At 45.8% G+C, this 19,933-nt stretch overlaps 1 protein-coding gene across 2 annotated transcripts in view; it reads left to right on the top strand.

The window, feature by feature from the left end:
* Prkcb (protein kinase C beta) overlaps positions 1-19,933 on the top strand; it is a 341,534-nt gene that overhangs the window by 288,965 nt on the left and 32,636 nt on the right. For both annotated transcript variants that reach the window (XR_005975798.1, XM_041667187.1), the window contains exons 11-16: positions 509-600; positions 2,512-2,574; positions 8,008-8,146; positions 12,774-12,854; positions 13,132-13,239; positions 18,879-19,019. Coding sequence is in view for 1 of the 2 variants with exons in the window: in XM_041667187.1 (XP_041523121.1) it covers positions 509-600; positions 2,512-2,574; positions 8,008-8,146; positions 12,774-12,854; positions 13,132-13,239; positions 18,879-19,019 (624 nt within the window). In the remaining variant the exon portion in view is untranslated. The remainder of the gene's footprint in view (positions 1-508; positions 601-2,511; positions 2,575-8,007; positions 8,147-12,773; positions 12,855-13,131; positions 13,240-18,878; positions 19,020-19,933) is intronic.

Raw genomic sequence — 19,933 nt, 5'->3', positions numbered from 1 at the left:
AAGTGCAGAGTGGAAATTGTGAGGTCTTTTGTGACCGCATCCCCAAATCTAAATGCTGTTATTAGCCCTGTCATTGAGGGGAGGTGGTACAGGAGGGCATGCATATTAGGAAGTGAAATCACCGGAGAGACAATGTGAAGATCGGCTCCCACAGACACCTACTACTGTAAAATTATCTACCCAGTATTTCCTACTTTTTATTCCAGCAAACCCTGTTCTAAACAATAATATCAATTAAGTAGTAAGATCCACGTGTTAATTATATTTTCCAGCACAAATGAATTTCAATTTGTAGTTACTAATTAAAAGCAGTTTCATTCCACCTATGCTAGCCTGCATACTGACAGCAGCACAGAGGCTACCCTTAAGAGAATGCTAGTTCCTGCGTGAAAGAATGCGTCAGAGTCCTGGCAGTTTTAATCATGAATCCAAGCTACTCCCTGTTCCCTATTTGTAGCCTGAGAAACTATGGGGTTGATTGATATTGCTGTCTGCTCTCTTTCCGCAGGACCGCCTGTACTTTGTGATGGAGTATGTGAACGGGGGTGACCTCATGTACCACATCCAACAAGTTGGCCGGTTCAAGGAGCCCCACGCAGTGTAAGACGGACCTCCTGCTGTGCCCTTTCCTTGGGATATATGGGTGCCAGTGCCTTTGAAGTTTTAGCCAATGAGGATTTTCAACAACTAAAGCTTCCTCTTTGGGAAGAATATTTGGCCAAAGAGAACCATATTCTGCTTGTTTGGGGAATTTTTCATTATGTTCCTGAAGGCTGGCTAAGAACTCATAGCCCTAAAGCAATGGTTGTTTCATAATCTCAAAAAAAATTTTTTGGCCCCTCAATCCTAAAGAAGGTCTTCCATCTTTCTCGGAGAATGTCTTAGCATCTTAGCAAGTTTTTGTTTGTTCGTTTGCTAATATTTATTGAGAGCTCTCTTTGTGCCAGCCCCCGAGTACTGAACAAACACGGTCTCATTTTATCCTGAGCAGCACGGGGAGAGAGATAGTTTCACCCAAGATTTACGAACAAGCGACCGGAGACCTGGAGCTGGGCAAACGTCAAGGTTCTGGCACTAGTGGAGGATCTGTGGGGGAGGCCACCTGTGTGTGTTCATCTGTTTCCTACACCTTTTCTTCTCTGACTCTGGGGGAGATAAAGGATCAGGTTGATTAGCAGCCGCGGTCTGTGGGTTCTCCATTTTGTTCCTTCCAATGCATAAGCCAGTAAAAAATAATGTATAAAATTAAAAAAAAATCTCACTAAGCTTTTTCTTTGCTTAGAACCCCGTGGGTGAGCAGGAACAGAAAAAGCCACAGGAATGAACGTCAATTCCCCTTCCTGGGTGTTTGCTTAGATTGTGTTGCTTCTCTAGAGAGTCCCGAAAGCCCCTCGAGGGCCTCACCGTGCAGTTCTGGGAGAGCTGTGGGCTGCAGTTCCTTTCGGCCTCCTTCTTATCTTCCCACCTGCTGAAGGCAGGAACACTATTTCCCATGCTTCCAACTCAAGGGTCGTGACAATATCAGAGTTAGAACTGCTTCTCCTTTCTTCTCGGACATGGAGTTGACCCGGGTTTAACTCATTGCTATGTGACATGTACTATGAAGACTCAACACAGATCCCTGAGGTCCCAACCCTTGTGGTATAACTGGCTTTTTTTTTAAAAAGTGTTCTTAAAATCTCTTTCATGAGCCAGGCACGGTGGCCAGACCTTGGGAGGCTTAGGCAGGGAGATTTCACGTTTGAGGCAAGCCTGGGCTACATGACAAGTTACAGAGTTGAGCTACAGAGTGAGGTTAGACCTTAAGAAATAACATAACAAAACAAGGACTGAGAATATGCCTAGATGCACAGTACTCTGGTTTCTGTACCCCTGTACAGAACCTGTACCCCTAGAAACCCCCCCAATAAACTTCTTTTTGGTAGACTTCCACAAAGTTACACTTGAGACGCCAGCTGTTTCCAGTCCTAGCTGGACCACTGTTTGCTGTCTGTCTTTTCCAGGCTCTTCACAGACTTCATTTCTGAGCCTCGGTTTCCCCGTTTGTTTAGCAAAGGGGCTGCCTACAGCCATGGCACCCTGAACGCACCTGGTCTCGTTGGTAAAGCAAAGGTGTACTAGTAGGATCTATGGCATCACATTCTAGGTTGAATTAAAACAGACAACCCTGGAAACTATGCCGAGTGCATGCTAAGCTCCCTACAGCTGCCAGGTGCTCTCACTGCAATCCTTTAACATGCAGCAGATGGAAACAATCCTTCTGCACCAGCCCACCCACCCCATAGGTCCCTCGCCACTATGCAACTGCTGACCCTTTACCCATTGCCGTGGGTTACTCTGAGCCATCCCGTTGGCCAACCCATGTGTTCAGCACTTTATGAGATGTAGAGCTGACAGTCCATAGTGGGCTCTCCATGCCCTGTGCCTTGTTCAATGTGATAGCGACTTCTTGGAGTTGCCAAGCACATGGTGTCCTTGACTCTCTCCATCGCCGTTCTTCTCTAATTTCAGATTTTATGCTGCAGAGATCGCCATCGGTCTGTTCTTCTTACAGAGCAAGGGCATCATTTACCGGTAAGTGAGCATGGCTGTTCTTTCCATCTCCACGGCTCCCTCAGCTCCTCCCTTCCTGCCTCTTTCTTCAACTGCTTTTAAAATTAGAATCCGTGGTGGGGGAGGAATTCTCCAGTACTAACTTGGGCATGTGTTCTGCCAGGCAGCATCGCCCACTGCCCTGGCAAAGTTTGGGCAGCTGTCTATGGTGATAGAAAAATCTTGATGGACTGTGTCACCCATGATTCTTTGGGACCTCAAACACGAGTACACTGAGTCTCTGAGAAGACGGGCCTCTGACAAGAGGGTGCCAACACTCTTCTCCTGGACCTGCACATCCAGGAAGCATGAAAAGAATTAACTTGCAGAATGTGGCAGGGCTGTACGATTATGCAACCATTTTCCTTGCATGTAGCTGCAGTTTGGAAATAAATCTCTGAGTTGCTCTCCCTGAAAGACAGGATTAACTTCAGAAGTTGGCATTTGCCGGTTTGTGGAGAAACAAGTGTGTGATCATAGCTGTATGAGTCACGCCATTTTATATTTCATGCAAGGCAGGGTAGCGAGCCCGAGGCTGCGATTTGTCAGCGAGTCCAGGGCGTACAGTTCCTCTTGTGCTACGTCGATGAGAATGGCACAGGCTACGGGGGAATTGACTGGCTGTTATGTAATAGGACCTGGTGGGGCGTGTGCTTTTATCAGCTCTTAGCATGGGCAAGGGTCTATTTAAAGGCCCCTGAAGAGTCATAGAAGCCCGTTCCATTCATTGGTTTGGCAGATATTCATCAAAAGCCTACTATGTGTTGAGTACTGTTCCAAGAGATGACAACTGTCAAGCAAGAGACAGAAGTGACCTATAGAAAATACAGAAGGGGGCTGCTGGTGCTGGGGATCAATGGTCACCTTTCTAACACAGAAGGAATGGGAATTTTTGCCTGGGGTTAGAGATGCCTGGGGTCTTGGACCCATTATTCGAGAGCTGAAGGATATGGACAAACTATAGGGAGATACCAACTTTGGCTGTTTCCAGGTGGGTGGAGGCAAAGCTAGAGTTGTTAGGGGAAAGAGCAATGGAAGGGGAAGCCTTGCAGGAGTCCCACGGAGCCCAGCTTGATTTGCTCAGCAGCAGTGGCATGGGATCGGGAGGAGAGATGATATTGTTCCGAGCATGGCACACCCCCATTTCTTCCCCTGATAATGAAGAAGTTAATGCATTGGGAAAAGTGGTTTTGTCTGCCTCATAGATCGTCCAGTGAATGTACAGAATCAGAAAGGCAAATCAATTAGTTTTAAATAGTTTGGTCATCTTGACAACGATTGCCCTCAGTGAACACGCACCACCATGTCAGTATAACATGAAACTTTGGAATCCTTCAGTCTCTCAAGTGTCCCTCTCATAATGGGGTCATCTTGTGCTGGAAGTAATTCTGGCCTCAGAAGGCACACACTACCTTCTGTATAGAAGGGAATTGTCATCTGTGTGATGTGACCCTACATTCAAGCCAATGACTTTAGTCACTGCTTAATCTCCAAAACCAAGAACTATGGGTAAATTTGCACTAATTAAGAATTTCACCTGATGTACTGACAGTAGGTCTTACTCCTGCATAGGACATACCTCTCAAAGAATAGAACCAACCAGGCTCCTGAGAAGATTAAGTGTGAACTAAGACATATGTTAGAAGACAACCCAGGCCCGGAAATGAAACTGAGTTCGTGTTTGCTAAGATGGGGATTAAGGCTCATTTTCAGCATACCAGGATCTGCTTTGAGATTTGGAATTGATGAACAGTTCAGGTCCTAAGACAGCCTCTTCTCTAAAATGTTCTGTCTGTCTGTCTACCCTGCCTGTCTATCTCTCTATATCTATCTATCTATCTATCTATCTATCTATCTATCTATCTATCTATCTACCTGCATATCTATCTGCCTATCTACCTGCCTCTCTCTCTCTCTCTCATCTCTCTTTTCTATCAATAGATTCCCCTTTTAATTCTCCTTTGTTAATATGGTGGATTTTTTTTTTTACCAAGTCCATTTCTTACTGTGAAGACTAGAAACCCAACTGTAGCTATACATATCTATAGCACTAGAACATGGGAACACGAAGCAGGAGGATGATGAGTCCAAAGCTAACCTGAGCTACATAGTAAGATATTATATTCAAAATAAGGAGATATGAAATGATTGCATGCATGCATGCACAGCTTCTATGAGCAGGGTCAAGCCCATGGCTCAGGTTTAGACATTCTGTTGTATTCAGAATGGGTCAAGAAAACTGGTGACCAAGGAAAACCATAGCTGAGAATGGCCACAGTCACCAGCTGCAGCTGGTTTCCAGAGGCAAGAGGAGAAGCAGATGTGCGCAGTAACTTGTAGAGTACAGCTTCAGGGCCTCATGGAACAAGAAGCAATGTCTGTATCTCGTCGTAATGCCAGTGTAGCTTCGCTGTGCCCACTCTGCATTTTGATCAGGCGTGGTTCTGCCTTGTAAAGCCTCCCTGCTGTGTTCTTCATCCTCCTCAGAGATTCTGTGAACTCCTCAATATTTTTCTATAGATTCCCTTCCATATTAAAATCATTAAAGTTGTTTTCTGTTGCTCACTATTAAGAAACTCAGTTGAAAGAGCTCTAGACATTAATAATCAAATAAAATTGTAAAAATGCACAACAAATATATTTAATTTTATGATTTCATATAAACTTCCTCTACAGTGGAAAAATATTTTCAAGTGTTACAAATCTCTTCCTTCTTCATTTAGATCTCTACTTGATAGCATGGGTCTTGCATGGTTTCTCCCTTCCCTTTCTTCCCTCCACACAATCCCATCTACCTCTCCTCTCTCTCTTTCAAATTCCTGGTCTCTTTTTTCATTAATTGTTGCACATATGTTTGTGCACACACATATTTCCAAATACATTAGTATAACCTGCTCAGTCTGTAGAATGTGACTTGTATGCATGTTTTCAGAGTGATCATTTGGAGTTGGATAACCAAGCAATTGGTGTGCTCTTCCTTGGAGAAGATTATTTCTCCCTCGCCAAGTGTTCCTTAGCTCTCTGTGGTTTTTGTGTAGGGTCTTTCTCCCATTCCCACTGGCACGTCTATTGTTGTCCTTGTTCAGCTCACATTTGAACAAGTCATATAGGTGAGACTTTATGGGTGTGGCTTCTAGTGTTACTAGGAGATGCAATCTCACAGCAAACTCCCTGATCCTCTGGCTCTTACACTCTTTCCACCCCCTCTTCTGAGCCTTAGGTGTGGGAGTTATACTGTAGAGGTAGCCATTGTGATTGGGCCCCACATCTATGTCTCTTTATCGGGTATGCTTTTCTGTGATTGTTTCCATCTGTTGCAAAAAGAAGTTTTTTTGATGCAGGATGAGGACTACACTTACCTGTGGGCATAAGGAAAATATTCAGAGTATAGTTAGAGCTCTGCTGCCTATGTGGAGTATGCATGATTTCGAAATCCCTGCCCTCACTCGTCCTGGGTAGTGCAGTTCTTAAGGAAAGAAGATGACAAATTTTTCAATTTTCCTTTTCCGGGGAGCATGCTACACAGGGACGGAGGTCAGCGGAGGCTAAAAGATCCTTTTTGTTGGGCTTAGTATCTGGTTTATTGATCGCTGGCTCTGAGGTCGGTGCTGGTTTTCCTTAATGGAGTTCTTCGAGATAAATGTTCCAGCCCTCCAGACTAAGAGAGTTTGATACAGGGGAAAACTGCAACCAAAGTAATTCAAGGCTGAGGGGATAGCTCAGTGGGCAAAGTGCAGGCATGAAGACCTGAGTTCAGATCCCCACCACCTACATACGAAAGCCGGTCGTGATAATTCACATCTAGAGCAGGATAAGTGCCCCAGCTGCCTGTGTCTGGGCATATGATCAAGCTAAGAGGTGTCATGTGTAGCAAATGCACACATGCATCTGGTGTATTTCATTGTTACATAGTGCAGCACTTGTGGTTTCTAGCCTGGCATTCGGAGACAATGCCTTGAAGACAGGTATGAAAACTGTCTAAGATAGGTCCCATGGGTGATGCCAAAGGTACTTGGGAGGGAAGGTTGCTGTCTGCGATAGGTGCAATCTCCTCCGGGATGAAGAGACCTCACAGACAGATAGGAGGTGTCATGATATGTTGTTAAGATATCTACTCCGCTGAAGGGACCACCTCAACTCAATTACAGACTCACTTAAGTTAGTGGAGGGATTTATTGGCTGCCATGGAGAAGTCTGTGGACACATCTGAAAGCATGTGCCCTTATAGGCGCTGATTTATCTTTATTAGCTTTCTGTTCTTCATCCCGGGACTCTGGAGCTTCTAAAATTATATTTTAGCACCTGCGTCATCCCAGCGTAAAAGAGCTTACCTCTTCACTCAGGGTAACGGAGATGGTGTCAAAATTTTTGATGGTTCTCCAATGGCTCACATGGCTGTTGTTGAGCCAGTCACTGTGAGTAGCTATTTCCATAGACAACTACAGTCCCGTAAGACCACTCTTGGAGCCAGAAGTCAAGTTCATCACCAACCCCATTACATGACTTGAGGATCAAGAAAGAAAGAGTTGTACAGGCATTCAGAACCTGATCAAGATTCTCTGAGAGAGAGAGAGAGCTCTGAGTTAGGAAGGAGGTTCCATACCTCCTGGAGAACTGGACTTCCTTGTCTTCTATTAGAACCAGAACAGTCTGCCCCAATGAGCATCCTTACGCACTGGTGCACAACACGCTGACACGGGAGTAGATATTTAGGGAGGAGCATGTATGAAAGATAACCCTGTGGATGTGGGAGCAGTCTTACAGACAGAAGACAGGCAGCGATTTCCCAGAACATGAACCCTTCCTAATTCACACAGATGGCAATATAGGAATGAGAGCAGAGCACAGACTCCTTAGCTTGAAGCCTGTCCAATAGCGACCTCTCTTTCCACCATTATTATCTCTTTGTCGTTTTCCTTTGCACCATCTTGCCCATCAGAATCCAAATGAGTGAAACATTAGTTATCTTGGCTCAACACTGGGATTTAATTGGAATAGGAGAAATATGCTTACTTTTCTCATTCGTAACTAATGCATCGAGCCCCAGGAATAGTGCCTGACACACGGTAGATATGCAACAGATACCTATTGATTGAAGGGGCAGCTGGCGCTCCTGAATGCTGACCTTTACACTAGAAGAGCCAGGAATACTTGGAGCTAAAGTAACTTCTCTGAGTCTATGTTTTTTGAGCTTCATGATCTCACTCTGGAGAGAAAGCATAGAGGTCTGTGGCCCCTTTGTCATATTCCCCCTGCCAGACTGTGAGCTGCCCAAGGAACAAGCCTGTTTCATTTTGCATGGGTGTCCTCGAAGCTCCCAGCACAGACGTGTGATGTATTCATATCAAAGGATCGTCGGTTGACTTAAAAGAAGCAGCATGTGACTAAGTTCCCAAACCCTTATATCCGCCACAGTGACCTAAAACTTGACAACGTGATGCTGGATTCTGAGGGGCACATCAAGATCGCAGACTTTGGCATGTGTAAGGAGAACATCTGGGATGGGGTGACAACCAAGACTTTCTGCGGCACTCCGGACTACATTGCCCCAGAGGTGAGCAAGTGCATCTACCGGCAGTGGTGTCCCTCCTGCTCCCAGACAGTCATGAGAGGCCTGGGAAGGGTTGAGGGTGGTGCCTGGGAACCTTAGACTTGCTCGGGTCCTGCTCTCTAAGTCATTTCTTGGAGCTCTCACTTGCAAATCAGCAGCAGCTCAGGCTCCCAATGTGTCGAGACTTAGGAGAATTTTTAAATAACGCTCAAAAGAATGATCCAACACACATCAGTAAAAACACATCCATCATCAGGCTGCGATGGCTCGCGGCCATATGATGCCTCCTGATTGTGACATTGGAGTGTTTGTTGAGAGTGAGAGACAGAAAGGGAACAGAGCCTCTGGGCTGACATGACGCAGCTGTGCTACATTGTGTGGTGGATGCATTCTAGGAGACCACAGTTTTGTCTTCCAGGATGAAGACAGAGGTGAAAGGGTGACGTCTTATCTAACTAGTCCCTTCCCACTCGCAGGAAGTGGTCAACCACTAGGGTTTCCCAACATGACATGGCATAGTAATTGGTGAGTCCATGTCGCAGTCTTGGAGGGAGAGGCATCCTAAGATTGCTCTTCTCATTGTTCCCTGTTAGTCACTTGATAGACAAGATTTGTCTCGAATGTTCCCTATGGGGCTAAAGAACGAGACATAATATTGAAAATCTACATGTTCTGTGTTCAAGCAGCTCCTTTCTAGAAACAGGTTGCACACAGAGATAAATGCACACAGACACACAGAGAAAGGGCATGCCTCCAAAGTCCTTCCTTCATTCCAGCCTTATTTCTTAATAATGAACAATAAGAGAGAACCTCAATATTTATGACTATCAATAAAGGACCGATTCACCAACACACACCACATTGGGTCAGGAGGTCACGTGTCACCTTGAAACGATCAAAGCATGTCTGTGCAAACTCACCTGAAACAATGTCCATCAATAGGACGAGAGCAGGGAGACTGTGGTTTATATATCGTAGAAAATATCACTCTTCACCAATCCAAGAGAGAAAGTTAAAGGTAAATGAAAAAAAATGACATGTTTTCAAGACCTATTGGTAAAAGAACAAAATAAAATAAAATCAAGCTAGGCATGGTTGTACCCACCTGCCCTCTGAGCACGCAGGAGGCTGAGACAGGAGCAACTTGAACTTCATAGCAAAACTGTTCCACAAATGAAAGGTAAACATAAAACGAAACACACAAACAAGGAATAACAAATATGATAGTCCTGTTCATAGACAGCAGCACTAGCATCCAGAGTGCTGCTGTGTGTTCCCTCCGTGGACACGAGTGCTCGTGTAGAGGTGGAGAAAATCTGCCTGGGAGATGACACATGGATTTCAAATGCTGCCGAGGGTAAGGATGCTCCAGTCTGTCTGTGTGTCGTTGATGCGTGCCACATGCGAGGTAAGTGTCCTTGTGTATCCCTGTGTGGCACACTCAGGCTGGTTAGCATTTGACTAATTCTTCGTAGTAGCTGACCTACTCTGACATAGTCCCTGGGTGTATCCTTCGTTCAGCGAGTCCTAGTTCCCGACTTTAGCTATACTTAGAGTCATGGGGGGAGCTTTCAAATCTTTAGGAGGCTTAAATGTCACCCTTTACCCTTTGAATCAGAAATCCTGTCTGGTCCCAGTCTCCGGCCAGTCCCTGCTGGTTACGGGGCTGCTGAGGACATCCTGCTCTGAGCTGCGCTGTTGCTGACTGCCTCTTCCTCCAGCTCACTGTCAGGGGACTCTGTCTTTGGTCAGGTTTTGTTTTGGACTAGCCACATCACCTCTGGCAGCTTCTCTCACCCTCCCAGCTCTATTTTCCTTGGTGAAAGGATTAACTTCTTGGGCTGTCAGGAGGAGCAAATAAAACACCAAGTACCTTAAAGGTGTGAAAACACGGTCACCGAGAGGCTTCTTACAGAGGCTGTGTCTTGCTGTCACTTCTGTTCAGAGCACACTTCTTATTTACTTCTTCTTTTGTCTCATTATTCGTCTATTTTAAATTTCTGAATAAAAATATGCATAGCTATAGTGTACAACATGTTTTGTACATGTGGAAGGGCTGAGTGGAGCTAATTTGCATATGTATAAACTCATGTACTTAAACTTTTTGCTTATAATCTACACTCAGCAGTTAAAAAAATATTACTATTGTATATGTCTGTGGGCATGCATATGCCACAACACACACACACACACACCTGTGGAGGCCAGGGGATAATTCTTTGGAGCTGGATCCCCCTGGCTTCTGGGACTGCATTCTGGTCACCAAGCTCACACAGCAGTGCTTTACCCATTAAGACATCTCACCGGCCCTCAGTGATTTTTTTTTTCAAGCACGGTTTTGCTGTGTGGCCCAGGCTGGCTTTGAACTCGTGGCGATCTTGATGTCTTCGTATCTCAAGTGCTAGGATTGCAGGTGTGTGCTCCAGTCCTTGGCAGTCACCGTAGTTTTCCAGATACAACTCATTGGTATTAACTGCCATAGCCATGTTGTCCTGCAGAGCCCTGGAACTCGTGACTCTTAGCTGATGGAAGTCTTTATCCTTGACCATCATCTATGGGTTTCTGACTTGGAAAGAAGCCAGGGTGGGAGGCAGGCTTCAGGAAGCAGACATTGTCTTTATAACGTTTACTCCAATGCCTTTATTGAGTAAAACAAGCAATAACTGAATTACAGAGCATTCTAACAAAAGGCAACCTGAAGGATGAGATATAAGAGGTGCTCAGTATCTCATTCATTACAACAACTCCAATGCATGCATAGTGTATCTGGTCTGTAGAAGAAGTTAACCTGGCAAATAGCTACCAGGATGCATTAGACCCTCTGGCCCACAAAGCTCAGCCTTCAGCCTGTGCTGTATCTTCCTTGCCTTTGACACAGCTGCTTCTCCACTCTACACCCTGGATGGTAGTCACACAGCTATCAAAGCTTGGCAGCCATAGGTGCCATTTGATTATTTAATTTATGGCAGCAATTGGACAAATGGGAATGTAAGACAGACTTTTGTGTGTATATACATTCAGTGGGATCCAATGCAGAGATAAAATCTAATGGTGGGGTCTGGTGATATGACTCCGTGACTAGGCATGCCCACTGCTTTCCCAGAGGTCCCGAATTTGGTTCTCAGTACCCTTATGAGGTAGCTCATGACTCCTATAGCTTGAGCTCCAAGGGAATTTGAGTGAGCCTCCGGGGCCACTGCACTCATATGCATGTGCTCATACATAGAGACATCCACTCATAATTCAAAGTAAAAATAAAATCCTAAAAAGCAACCAGTGTGCCAACAGACAAATCGGATGGAAATGCAGAGCGAAGAGTACACTCCATGAAGTGAGTGTTTGTTGTAAAACAGCACAGGAGAGACCTTGGCAGGTGAGAGCCAGAGGCCTCACCGAGGGTAGGAGACAAATACACCATGCAGACAGGGCTTATGTGGGAATTTTATTGAGATAAAGGAAGTAGGAGAGGGAAGAAAGAAAGAGAAATACAGAGAGAGAGAGGAAGAGGAAGAAGAGGCAAGGACCAGCCTGCCTCTTCAAAAGAGCAGTGGGAAAAGAGAGATGGGGTGGGCGGAGCTTCTCTCTTAAAGGGACCTTTGTACCTGTATACAGACTAGGTAGTGATGCAGCAGCCATAGGACCCTGGGCTGGCCAGGGTACTGCCTAGGTTCATCCTGCCAGGTGACAGGGGCCAGCATAATACCTGAATCCTAACAGTGTCCACCTCTGAAGTGCCTGTGCTTAAGTAGAAGACATACCCCATTTAATATAGAGATATAGATACACACCCCTTTTACTATGTAGTCATGAATACATATCCAATTTAATATATAATCAATAACAAACACCCCATCTGATATACAGTCATGGAGCAGGGAACAGACCTTGTTTGTCATGATTTTTCTCTTGACAAAGAATTATGGATGGTTTCTTACATTTTTTTTTACCATATCTCTACTTTCTGAATAAAACCAGATGCAAAATAATCACAAATACACTTACATTTTAAACTGTTATATTTTAATCGTGGTTCAAAAGAACCATACAGAGCTGGGAGTGTGGGTCATTGTAAGTCACCCAGAATTCATGAGGCCCTGAGTTGAATACCCACCTTCAAAAAAAATCAAATAAGCCAAACAGATGAAAAACAAAAATCCCACGTGTTGTAAAATTTACCATCTTAACCATCTTTAAGTATGTGGTTCAGTGGCGTTAAGTATATCAACATTATTGTGTAGATGTTTTTACTCTATAGTGAGAAACAAAAATAGCTGCTCCTTGGGAAAATGTCATACACAGAAATTCAAAACATCACACCGCCCCCGGTGCTTAAAAAGGCAAGGTGGCACACACAGATGTTTGCCCAGCTGCAGGGGCCTTGGCAATGTGTGCCCTTCATTCCCCAAGCATCAAATGTGAGGAAACAGCTCGGGTACACCCTGTCCTCTCTGTTCACTCTGTGAGACCCCTCTCAAATCTGGGAGTGTGTCAGCCACGGTCACCTTGCACAGAAGGTCAGGACCATACCTGAGACTCTCTGCCCCACGGCTAGTCCACTCTTCCTTTGTGAATTCAGTCTCCGGCCACAGGGGCAGCCTGCCGCTCTGATAGGGTGTGTTCTGTTTTCCAGATAATCGCATATCAGCCCTATGGAAAGTCTGTGGACTGGTGGGCATTTGGAGTGCTGCTCTATGAAATGCTGGCCGGCCAGGTAATTGAATTTTAAGTGATCTGTGAGAAAATGGTCCTCCACTTTCAGCCACACAGTCTCTGAAGAAAGTGACAACTCGGTCATAGCTCATACATCTTAGCACCTCTGACTTGCCTGGCCTTGGGGTTATTTAAGTTTGTTGATCATCTTCTCTCTCATGAAAGCCCTCGCATGTCTTGCCTTGAGATGGGAACTGGGAGGAAGCCCTGGTGGTCAGAGAAAGCTGGGAGGAGGACCAGGCAAGGGTTCCTCTCCCACCCTGCCCTTTGCTCCACAGGCACCCTTTGAAGGGGAGGATGAGGATGAACTGTTCCAGTCCATCATGGAGCACAATGTGGCATATCCCAAGTCCATGTCCAAGGAAGCTGTGGCCATCTGCAAAGGGGTAAGTAGTTTGGCACTCAAGGCCAGCACTACTATGCAAGGGGCGCAGGCTGTGCCCCAACTAGTATGCGACAGAGGCTTAACATCTGTTGTTCTGTTGCCAACACCAGAGCCCAGCTATGAAGCTGTCCTCTCCCAAAAAGGAGAGCTTCCTTCTCAATTGTGCCAAGGTCTGTAGAAGCAACTATGTTCTAGAGTCTTTCTTTTGGCTGGGCAGCAGTCCCAAGCCCTTACACAAGGATATACTTATGGAATGAAGGAGGTGGGGGACACAGAGACTCTGCCCAAGAGCTGGAACCATGGGGAAGGGCGTAGTATGGTCTACTTGCCTGTTCTACTGTGTGTGTGTGTTCAGGTAATATTAAAATTCTATGGCTCTTGTAAGAAAAGTCCAGGCAGTGTTGATTTTAAGTGATTGCCTGGATAAGATGATTTAAATGTACTGTTCCCCAAGCTGCCCACATCTTGTAGTGCACAGGCGTACAAACACTTGTGTGCACATATACACACAGTTGAAAGGGCACAGACAGTTACACACCTGCAACTTGTGGAAATAGTACCTGTGAAGAAAGCCAGACAGGAGTTTATGGGTAAAGACTGTTTGTGCTACATCTTGTGTTGGATCCAACCTGTGCTTTCCAGACTACACAGACTGAGGCTCCATATCAGAGACTAAGTCTGAGCACTAGTGTTCTGAAACTCCACCCACACCCCACACCCCTGCCCTGCAATGTGGCTCAGAACGCACTGCCTTTAAGCACGTTGTCCAAAGGATGCACTCTCTCAACCATGACCGCAGTATGAAAGCTGCACTCTGAGACAGAGGGAATCCCGTGCAAGGACAGAGTTTTTAACAAAGGCCTTCCCACCAGCCAACAATGAAGGCGAGGTCTAAAGGTTAGACTCTGGCTGTGCCTGAGCACAGGGCTCCCCTTGTGTGTCTACACATGCCAGGGCTGTAGTCATAGATCTCTGGGATATTGCATATTTCCCCTGCCCTACCCAGCCCGGCTCTTCTTGACCCTAGTCAGAAGCCGTCTATGGTGGCTTTGGCTAAGGAAATCAACAACAATCAGGCTCGGCCTGAGTCTTGGCCCCGGTGACATGAGCTGGGCCAACCTCACAGCTTGAAAATACCTTGTAACACTACCTGAACTCCCACCTGACCAGTCACCTGAGCGTGGTGTTTGAGCTATACAAGTGAGGATGTAGACATCTCTAGGGAAGCCACGTGTGAATTAGCCTCAGTCTCAAGTTAAATTGGTTCCAGGTTTTTTTTTTTTTTTTTCCCTTGGAGGGTGTGAGGCAGGGAGAGAAGAAAAACCAGGAGCACAGAGGAGATTCAAAGGTTTATCCAGAGCATTGGCAAAGCCCAAAGATAAGACAGGCTGCAGACAGAGGCCAGTGGGGCTTCTGGAGACATTCTGTCAGGAGGGAAGAGGGAGAAAGTCAATCACGAAGACTTTGTTTAATGATTCCCAACATCTGAAGGGCTAGATGTTCCCTAAAACCCTTAGGTTTTCAGCTGCCACATTGGCCTGTCATTTCTACAAAGCATCTGTTCGTAAGATTGGAAATCACAGTCCCCTCTGGATGGGATGTGCCTTCTCCAATTTGTAAAAACAAACAAGCAAAAACGTAATGGCCAGATTCCATCTGGGTTCAAATTCAAGTCCAAAGATAAGAGCCACTATGATCGTGGGGGAGCTGTTTGACCTGATTTACGGATTGAGGCCAATAAAGCCCTGCACATAGGGTCCTTTGATGATTAAACCAGTTAATGCTTATAAATCACTTAGACCAGAGACTGGATTCTGCTCCAGAACCCTCAGGCCATCTCCAATATGACTAATGCTGTCACTTCTGGTGCCAGGCTCCTCTTGGCATTTGAGCTTGTGTCCCCCCTGCAACAGAGGAATTTGAAAAATAAAGGATTAGGAGATCAAAAGGCCCCCTTAAATCCGTGTCCTCTCATTTCTTAGGTGTGTGGTTTTGAGCAATTCCCTTGAATCCTTAGGCTTCTTCCTCTTCTCCGGCTCTAAAAACAAAATAAAAGTACTTAATGAGCCATTTCCAAGACCGTTGAGTGAGGCCGTGGAAGAGGACTCTTGTTGCGTGGCTAGGGTGTAGTAGGTGTCCAATGCACGCTCCTGGGCTTCCACTTGCTAAGTCCATCCCTGCCTGGACAGCTGGGGGGTTCTAAGTGGGTCATGGAGGAGAGAAAGTTTTCCAGGTCAGCTGCCTTCAGCTTCAGCTCCAATTAGCACTTTGCCTGGTGGAGCGGTTTCCTATCAATCCAGGATCCATAACCTTCATGATGAACCAGAGCGCCTCTCTTGGCTGGCAGTGTTGGGGGCAGTGCTCTGCGGTCAGTGGGAGGAGTGCAGTGTGGGCTCTCTCCTCAAGGCAGCTACTCCTTCGAAGTAGGGGTGATGCATAAGCCAAGAGCCAAATGCTTCCTCCAGAGCAGAGGGCCCCAGGAGAGGAGTCTGGGAGGTGAGCTGAGATGGGAACAGTGATTACATCCAGCTGTCTACATGGCTTCAGGCACCAGAGCGGAGTGTGGGAACCAGGCAGAGCCTCCTCCCGCTCTGTGTGCCCACAGTGGCGCGTCTTTGCTTGTTGTCTCCCTGCCTACAAGGGATCTGAAAAAAACAGACATCTTTCCCACAGATACCATCTTCTTGTATATGTCTAGCTCATTAAAAAAAAAAAACAAAAACAAAAAAAAAAACCTGTTTTCCAGCGTGAAAGCAGAAAAGGTTTGCTTAGATTTCCATGGCCAGTATGCTGAAAGCGGACACAAGCCTAGACTAGCAAGTTGAAGTAAAAATAAACAGAGACCGAGTTACAGTGGGCTGAGAGAGCTGAGCTATTCAAAACCCGACCTGGGGCTGGGGAGGAGGCTCCGTGGGTAAAGTACTTGCCATGTGTGGAGACCTGGGTTCAATCCTCAGAACTCACATAAAAAAGCCAGGTATGGTGGCACACATCCATCATCTCAATAATGGGTAGGTAGAGAACAGAGGGTTCCTGGGGCTCGCTGACTAGCTAGCTTAGCTAAATTGGGGGAGTTCCAGGCAAACCAGGTGGAGAGTGACTGAGGAAGACATGAGAGGCAGATCTCTGGGCTCCACATGTACATGCACTCACACACTAATGTATACACACATCCACACACTCGCCTTGCTCGTCTCTTTGGCTGTGTGACGTTAGGTGGGTGATTTTACTTCTCTGGACCGGTTTCCTTATCGAGAAAACAGGAAAAATAGTTGCTGAAGCCTCAGAGTGTTTCTGTAAGATTCAAGAGTTAGAGATAATGGCTGGGCTACCTTTAGCACAGACACATGCTGTGCTTAGTCCACAGAAACATTATTGGTGTTGGTGTTATTGTTATCGGGGCTGAGACTGTCTAGATCAGTGGTTCTCAACCTGTGAATCACAACCCCTTGGGGTCACCTAAGATCATTGGAAAACACGGATATTTATATTACAATTCATTACAGTTACGAAGTAGCAATGAAAATAATTTTATGGTTGTGGATCTCACCAACATGAGGAGCTGTATTAAGGGGTCACAGTACTAAAAAGCTTGAAAAACACTGTCCCAGACTTTCTTTCTATCCATCCAAACCCAACGTAAATGCCAAGGCTTGACTTAATTTGCTTGCCCTCCATTGACTTTTCCTGACCAAGCCAGACCACAAATACCTCAGGGAAAACCACATGCAGAGTGTATAAAGTGAGGACATGACCACTCCAAGGTTAAGGAGAAGGTTTTTAATGTAGATATGAGAGAGAGAGAGAGCACAGCCAGGGACATTTGGAAGAGTCCAGAGAAGGGAGAGAAAACAGTATACTGAGCATTACCAGGCAACTAAACCAGGCCATGAAAGGAGAGAGAGTGGGGAGGGTGAGAGAGGAAGAAAACAAAGTACAGACAGAGATGACCAAGAGAGGGGTGCAAAAGAGGAGGCAAGAGAGAGGGGACAAAAGATAAGCTGGAGAAGTTTAGGGGTGCAGGTGAGAAGAGCCACGGGTACCTGGAGGCCAGTGTGTGCTTTGGTATGCTAGAGGCATCACGGTCATTTGTCCCCTTTCTCTCTCTCTCTCTCTCTCTCTCTCTCTCTCTCTCTCTCTCTCTCATCTACCACTTTGATACAGGATCTCCTTATGAAGCCCAAGCTGACCTTGGGCTTCTGCAATCCTCCTGTCTCAGCCTATGAAGTGCTGGGATCACAAGCATACACCATCATGCCTGGCTCCCATTTCTCTTAAAAGCCCAAATTTTGTCTGGGCCGAGGTGGCGCACTCCTTTAATCTCAGCACTCAGGAGGCAGAGGCAGGTGGATCTCTGTGAGATCGAGACCAGCCTAGTCTACAAGAGCTAGTTCCAGAACAGGCTCCAAAGCAGCACAGAGAAACCCTGTATGGGGCGAAAAAAAAAATTTTTTTTTTTTGGAGCTAGGCTGAAGAGGGACCAGATCCCACCTGTGGTCACTCTGCAAGTCCTTACTGTTGCTTGAGTTCTCTGAGGACCAGTTGCTTTGTCATTTCACGTGGGAAAAGGAGCTGAGAATACTGAGTTTGAGGTAGTTTGGCTCCTTGGGAGATAAAGCACACACGGACAGCGTGTGCTTGTGGCTCTGGGCATCTCATAGGCAGGAGTCAAGTGGAATGTGCAGCAGTTCAGAATGAATTGCTAGGTTCCCTTTTTAGTCATAGTCATCCAATTGTGGGCAAAGCCGGGGGTGCTTGGTGTCAGTTCGGCTTTGCGGCTCACTCCTTTCCCTTGTTTCTACATCCCCTCCGAGTCATTTCCCTTCTCTTTTGGAATCGTCACCTCCTCCTTCTTTCTCTCATCTGTTCCCTTGCTGGCATCTTGAGATCAGAGACCCTCGTATGTGGCTTCAGGTTCATTTTTAACAGGAAGCCTGGCTGGTTTCATCTCCGCATCTATTCATCTTGTTATTTAGCACTGGCTGCCAGACACAAAGATGGGGAGTGTTGATAATTAAGTAATTTAAACAGAACACCAAAGAAACCTCAGCAGAGGGTGATGTGTGATACGGGGAAAATGAGCTGGGCTAGGTTTTGACTATTTAATGAGTATTCTGAAAGTAATTACTTGAAACTTGGGTCCATTTGACTAATATTTTTCTTTTGTTTGTTGTTTTTTTCCCCCATTTTACAAGTGCTTTGCTGAGAAATGCAAACAGCATCTGAATGAATGCATCCTTCCAGTTGGCCAAATGTCAGTGTTTCTCACGACAAGAGGGGAAGGGGTTTTGAAGAAATAGCAACTGTCTTCCTTAGGTGCACCAGTAACACACAGACTCATTCTTGAACCCAAATGCAGCCTGTGACATTTTAAATGTGAAGTTCAAGGCCACATTGCAGCTTTGATTTGATTTAGCCCTGTGGGATTTTGCTCTGGGATGGGCATTATTTTAGGCTTCCCTCCCACAGAGATCTGGCTAAGAAACTGTCACTGGGATGAACCCTCCAAGAGTAAGACCGGTTGATATTCTGTACTGTGCTCCTTTCCTCCCTCATTGGGTTAACTGTTTCTCATGGCGCTCACTTCCTGGCCTGCAATCTGTTCAATGTTTTATTTTTTTTTCTTTCCCCCTCTTTTAGCTAATGACCAAACACCCAGGCAAGCGTCTGGGTTGTGGACCTGAAGGGGAACGAGACATTAAAGAACATGCATTTTTCCGGTATATTGACTGGGAGAAGCTCGAACGCAAGGAGATTCAGCCACCATATAAACCAAAAGCTGTAAGTAAACTCCCCTCTTTGGCTGGCTGGTCCTCAGAGACAAGATGTTCTTTCTTTTGCGGGTGTGTGCCTCGAATGCTTTCTGGGATGCGTGCATCGACACATCCACTTGAATATGTCTGTGGGTGCCTCCCTCCCCATTTGCTTCCAAGTCACTGGATACCAACATGGAGGTTTCTATTGCAAAGCCAGGCCTCTGTAAATAATGGGGAAGGCAATTGATATGGAGGTTTTTGTTGTTGTTGCTGCTACTGCTGCTGCTGCTCTGATTCAATTACTGTAACTGTTTGAGCTGACACCTTTTTGGGGGTGGTTCTTGGGTGAGCAGAGTCCAGACGTATTCTGGAAATGTGATGAGGAATCTAATTTTGCCCTCCTTCCTTCCTCAGTTCAACCGTGTCATTTTCTCTCCAGACTGACATTGAAAAGGTCATGTTGTTTATCTCAATGGTATTTCAATTGAATTCAGAGACATACAGTACTACCTCTGATTCGGTAACTGAGAGCGGTTCACCAGCCAGCCCTTTCCCCAGGTGAAGGAACAGGAAGCAGAGGTTGAGACTCCTGACCCACAGACTTCCTGGAGGCTGAATGTAGACAGGCTTTCATGCAGAATAAACACTTCCCATTCTCCTATAATCCATGGGAGAAATTTCCCGCCGCAAAGACCCAGTAGGGTTCTTGACGGCTTCTGGGGTAGGAAGGTGGGCATTGGCTGTTTGGATCAGAACTGTGATTCTATTGGGTAGGTATTTCTTTGTTAATATTAAGTACAGTGCAGACCTGGAGATTTTATTACAATGTTGTGAAACTACTGAAGGAGGCTGAAAAGTGAACATAAACATTGTCGTTGACACCTGAAGTTGTAGGGGGTCTCAGTTTTCAGGTGAAGAAGGTGATAATGATAGTTATTT

This window comes from Microtus oregoni, unplaced genomic scaffold (genome assembly GCF_018167655.1).
Source record: "Microtus oregoni isolate MIOR12 unplaced genomic scaffold, Mior012 000016F_ref0000370, whole genome shotgun sequence".
Taxonomy (NCBI): Eukaryota; Metazoa; Chordata; class Mammalia; order Rodentia; family Cricetidae; genus Microtus; species Microtus oregoni.
Note: the sequence above shows the minus strand (reverse complement) of the source record. Positions and strands in the feature narration are given on the sequence as shown.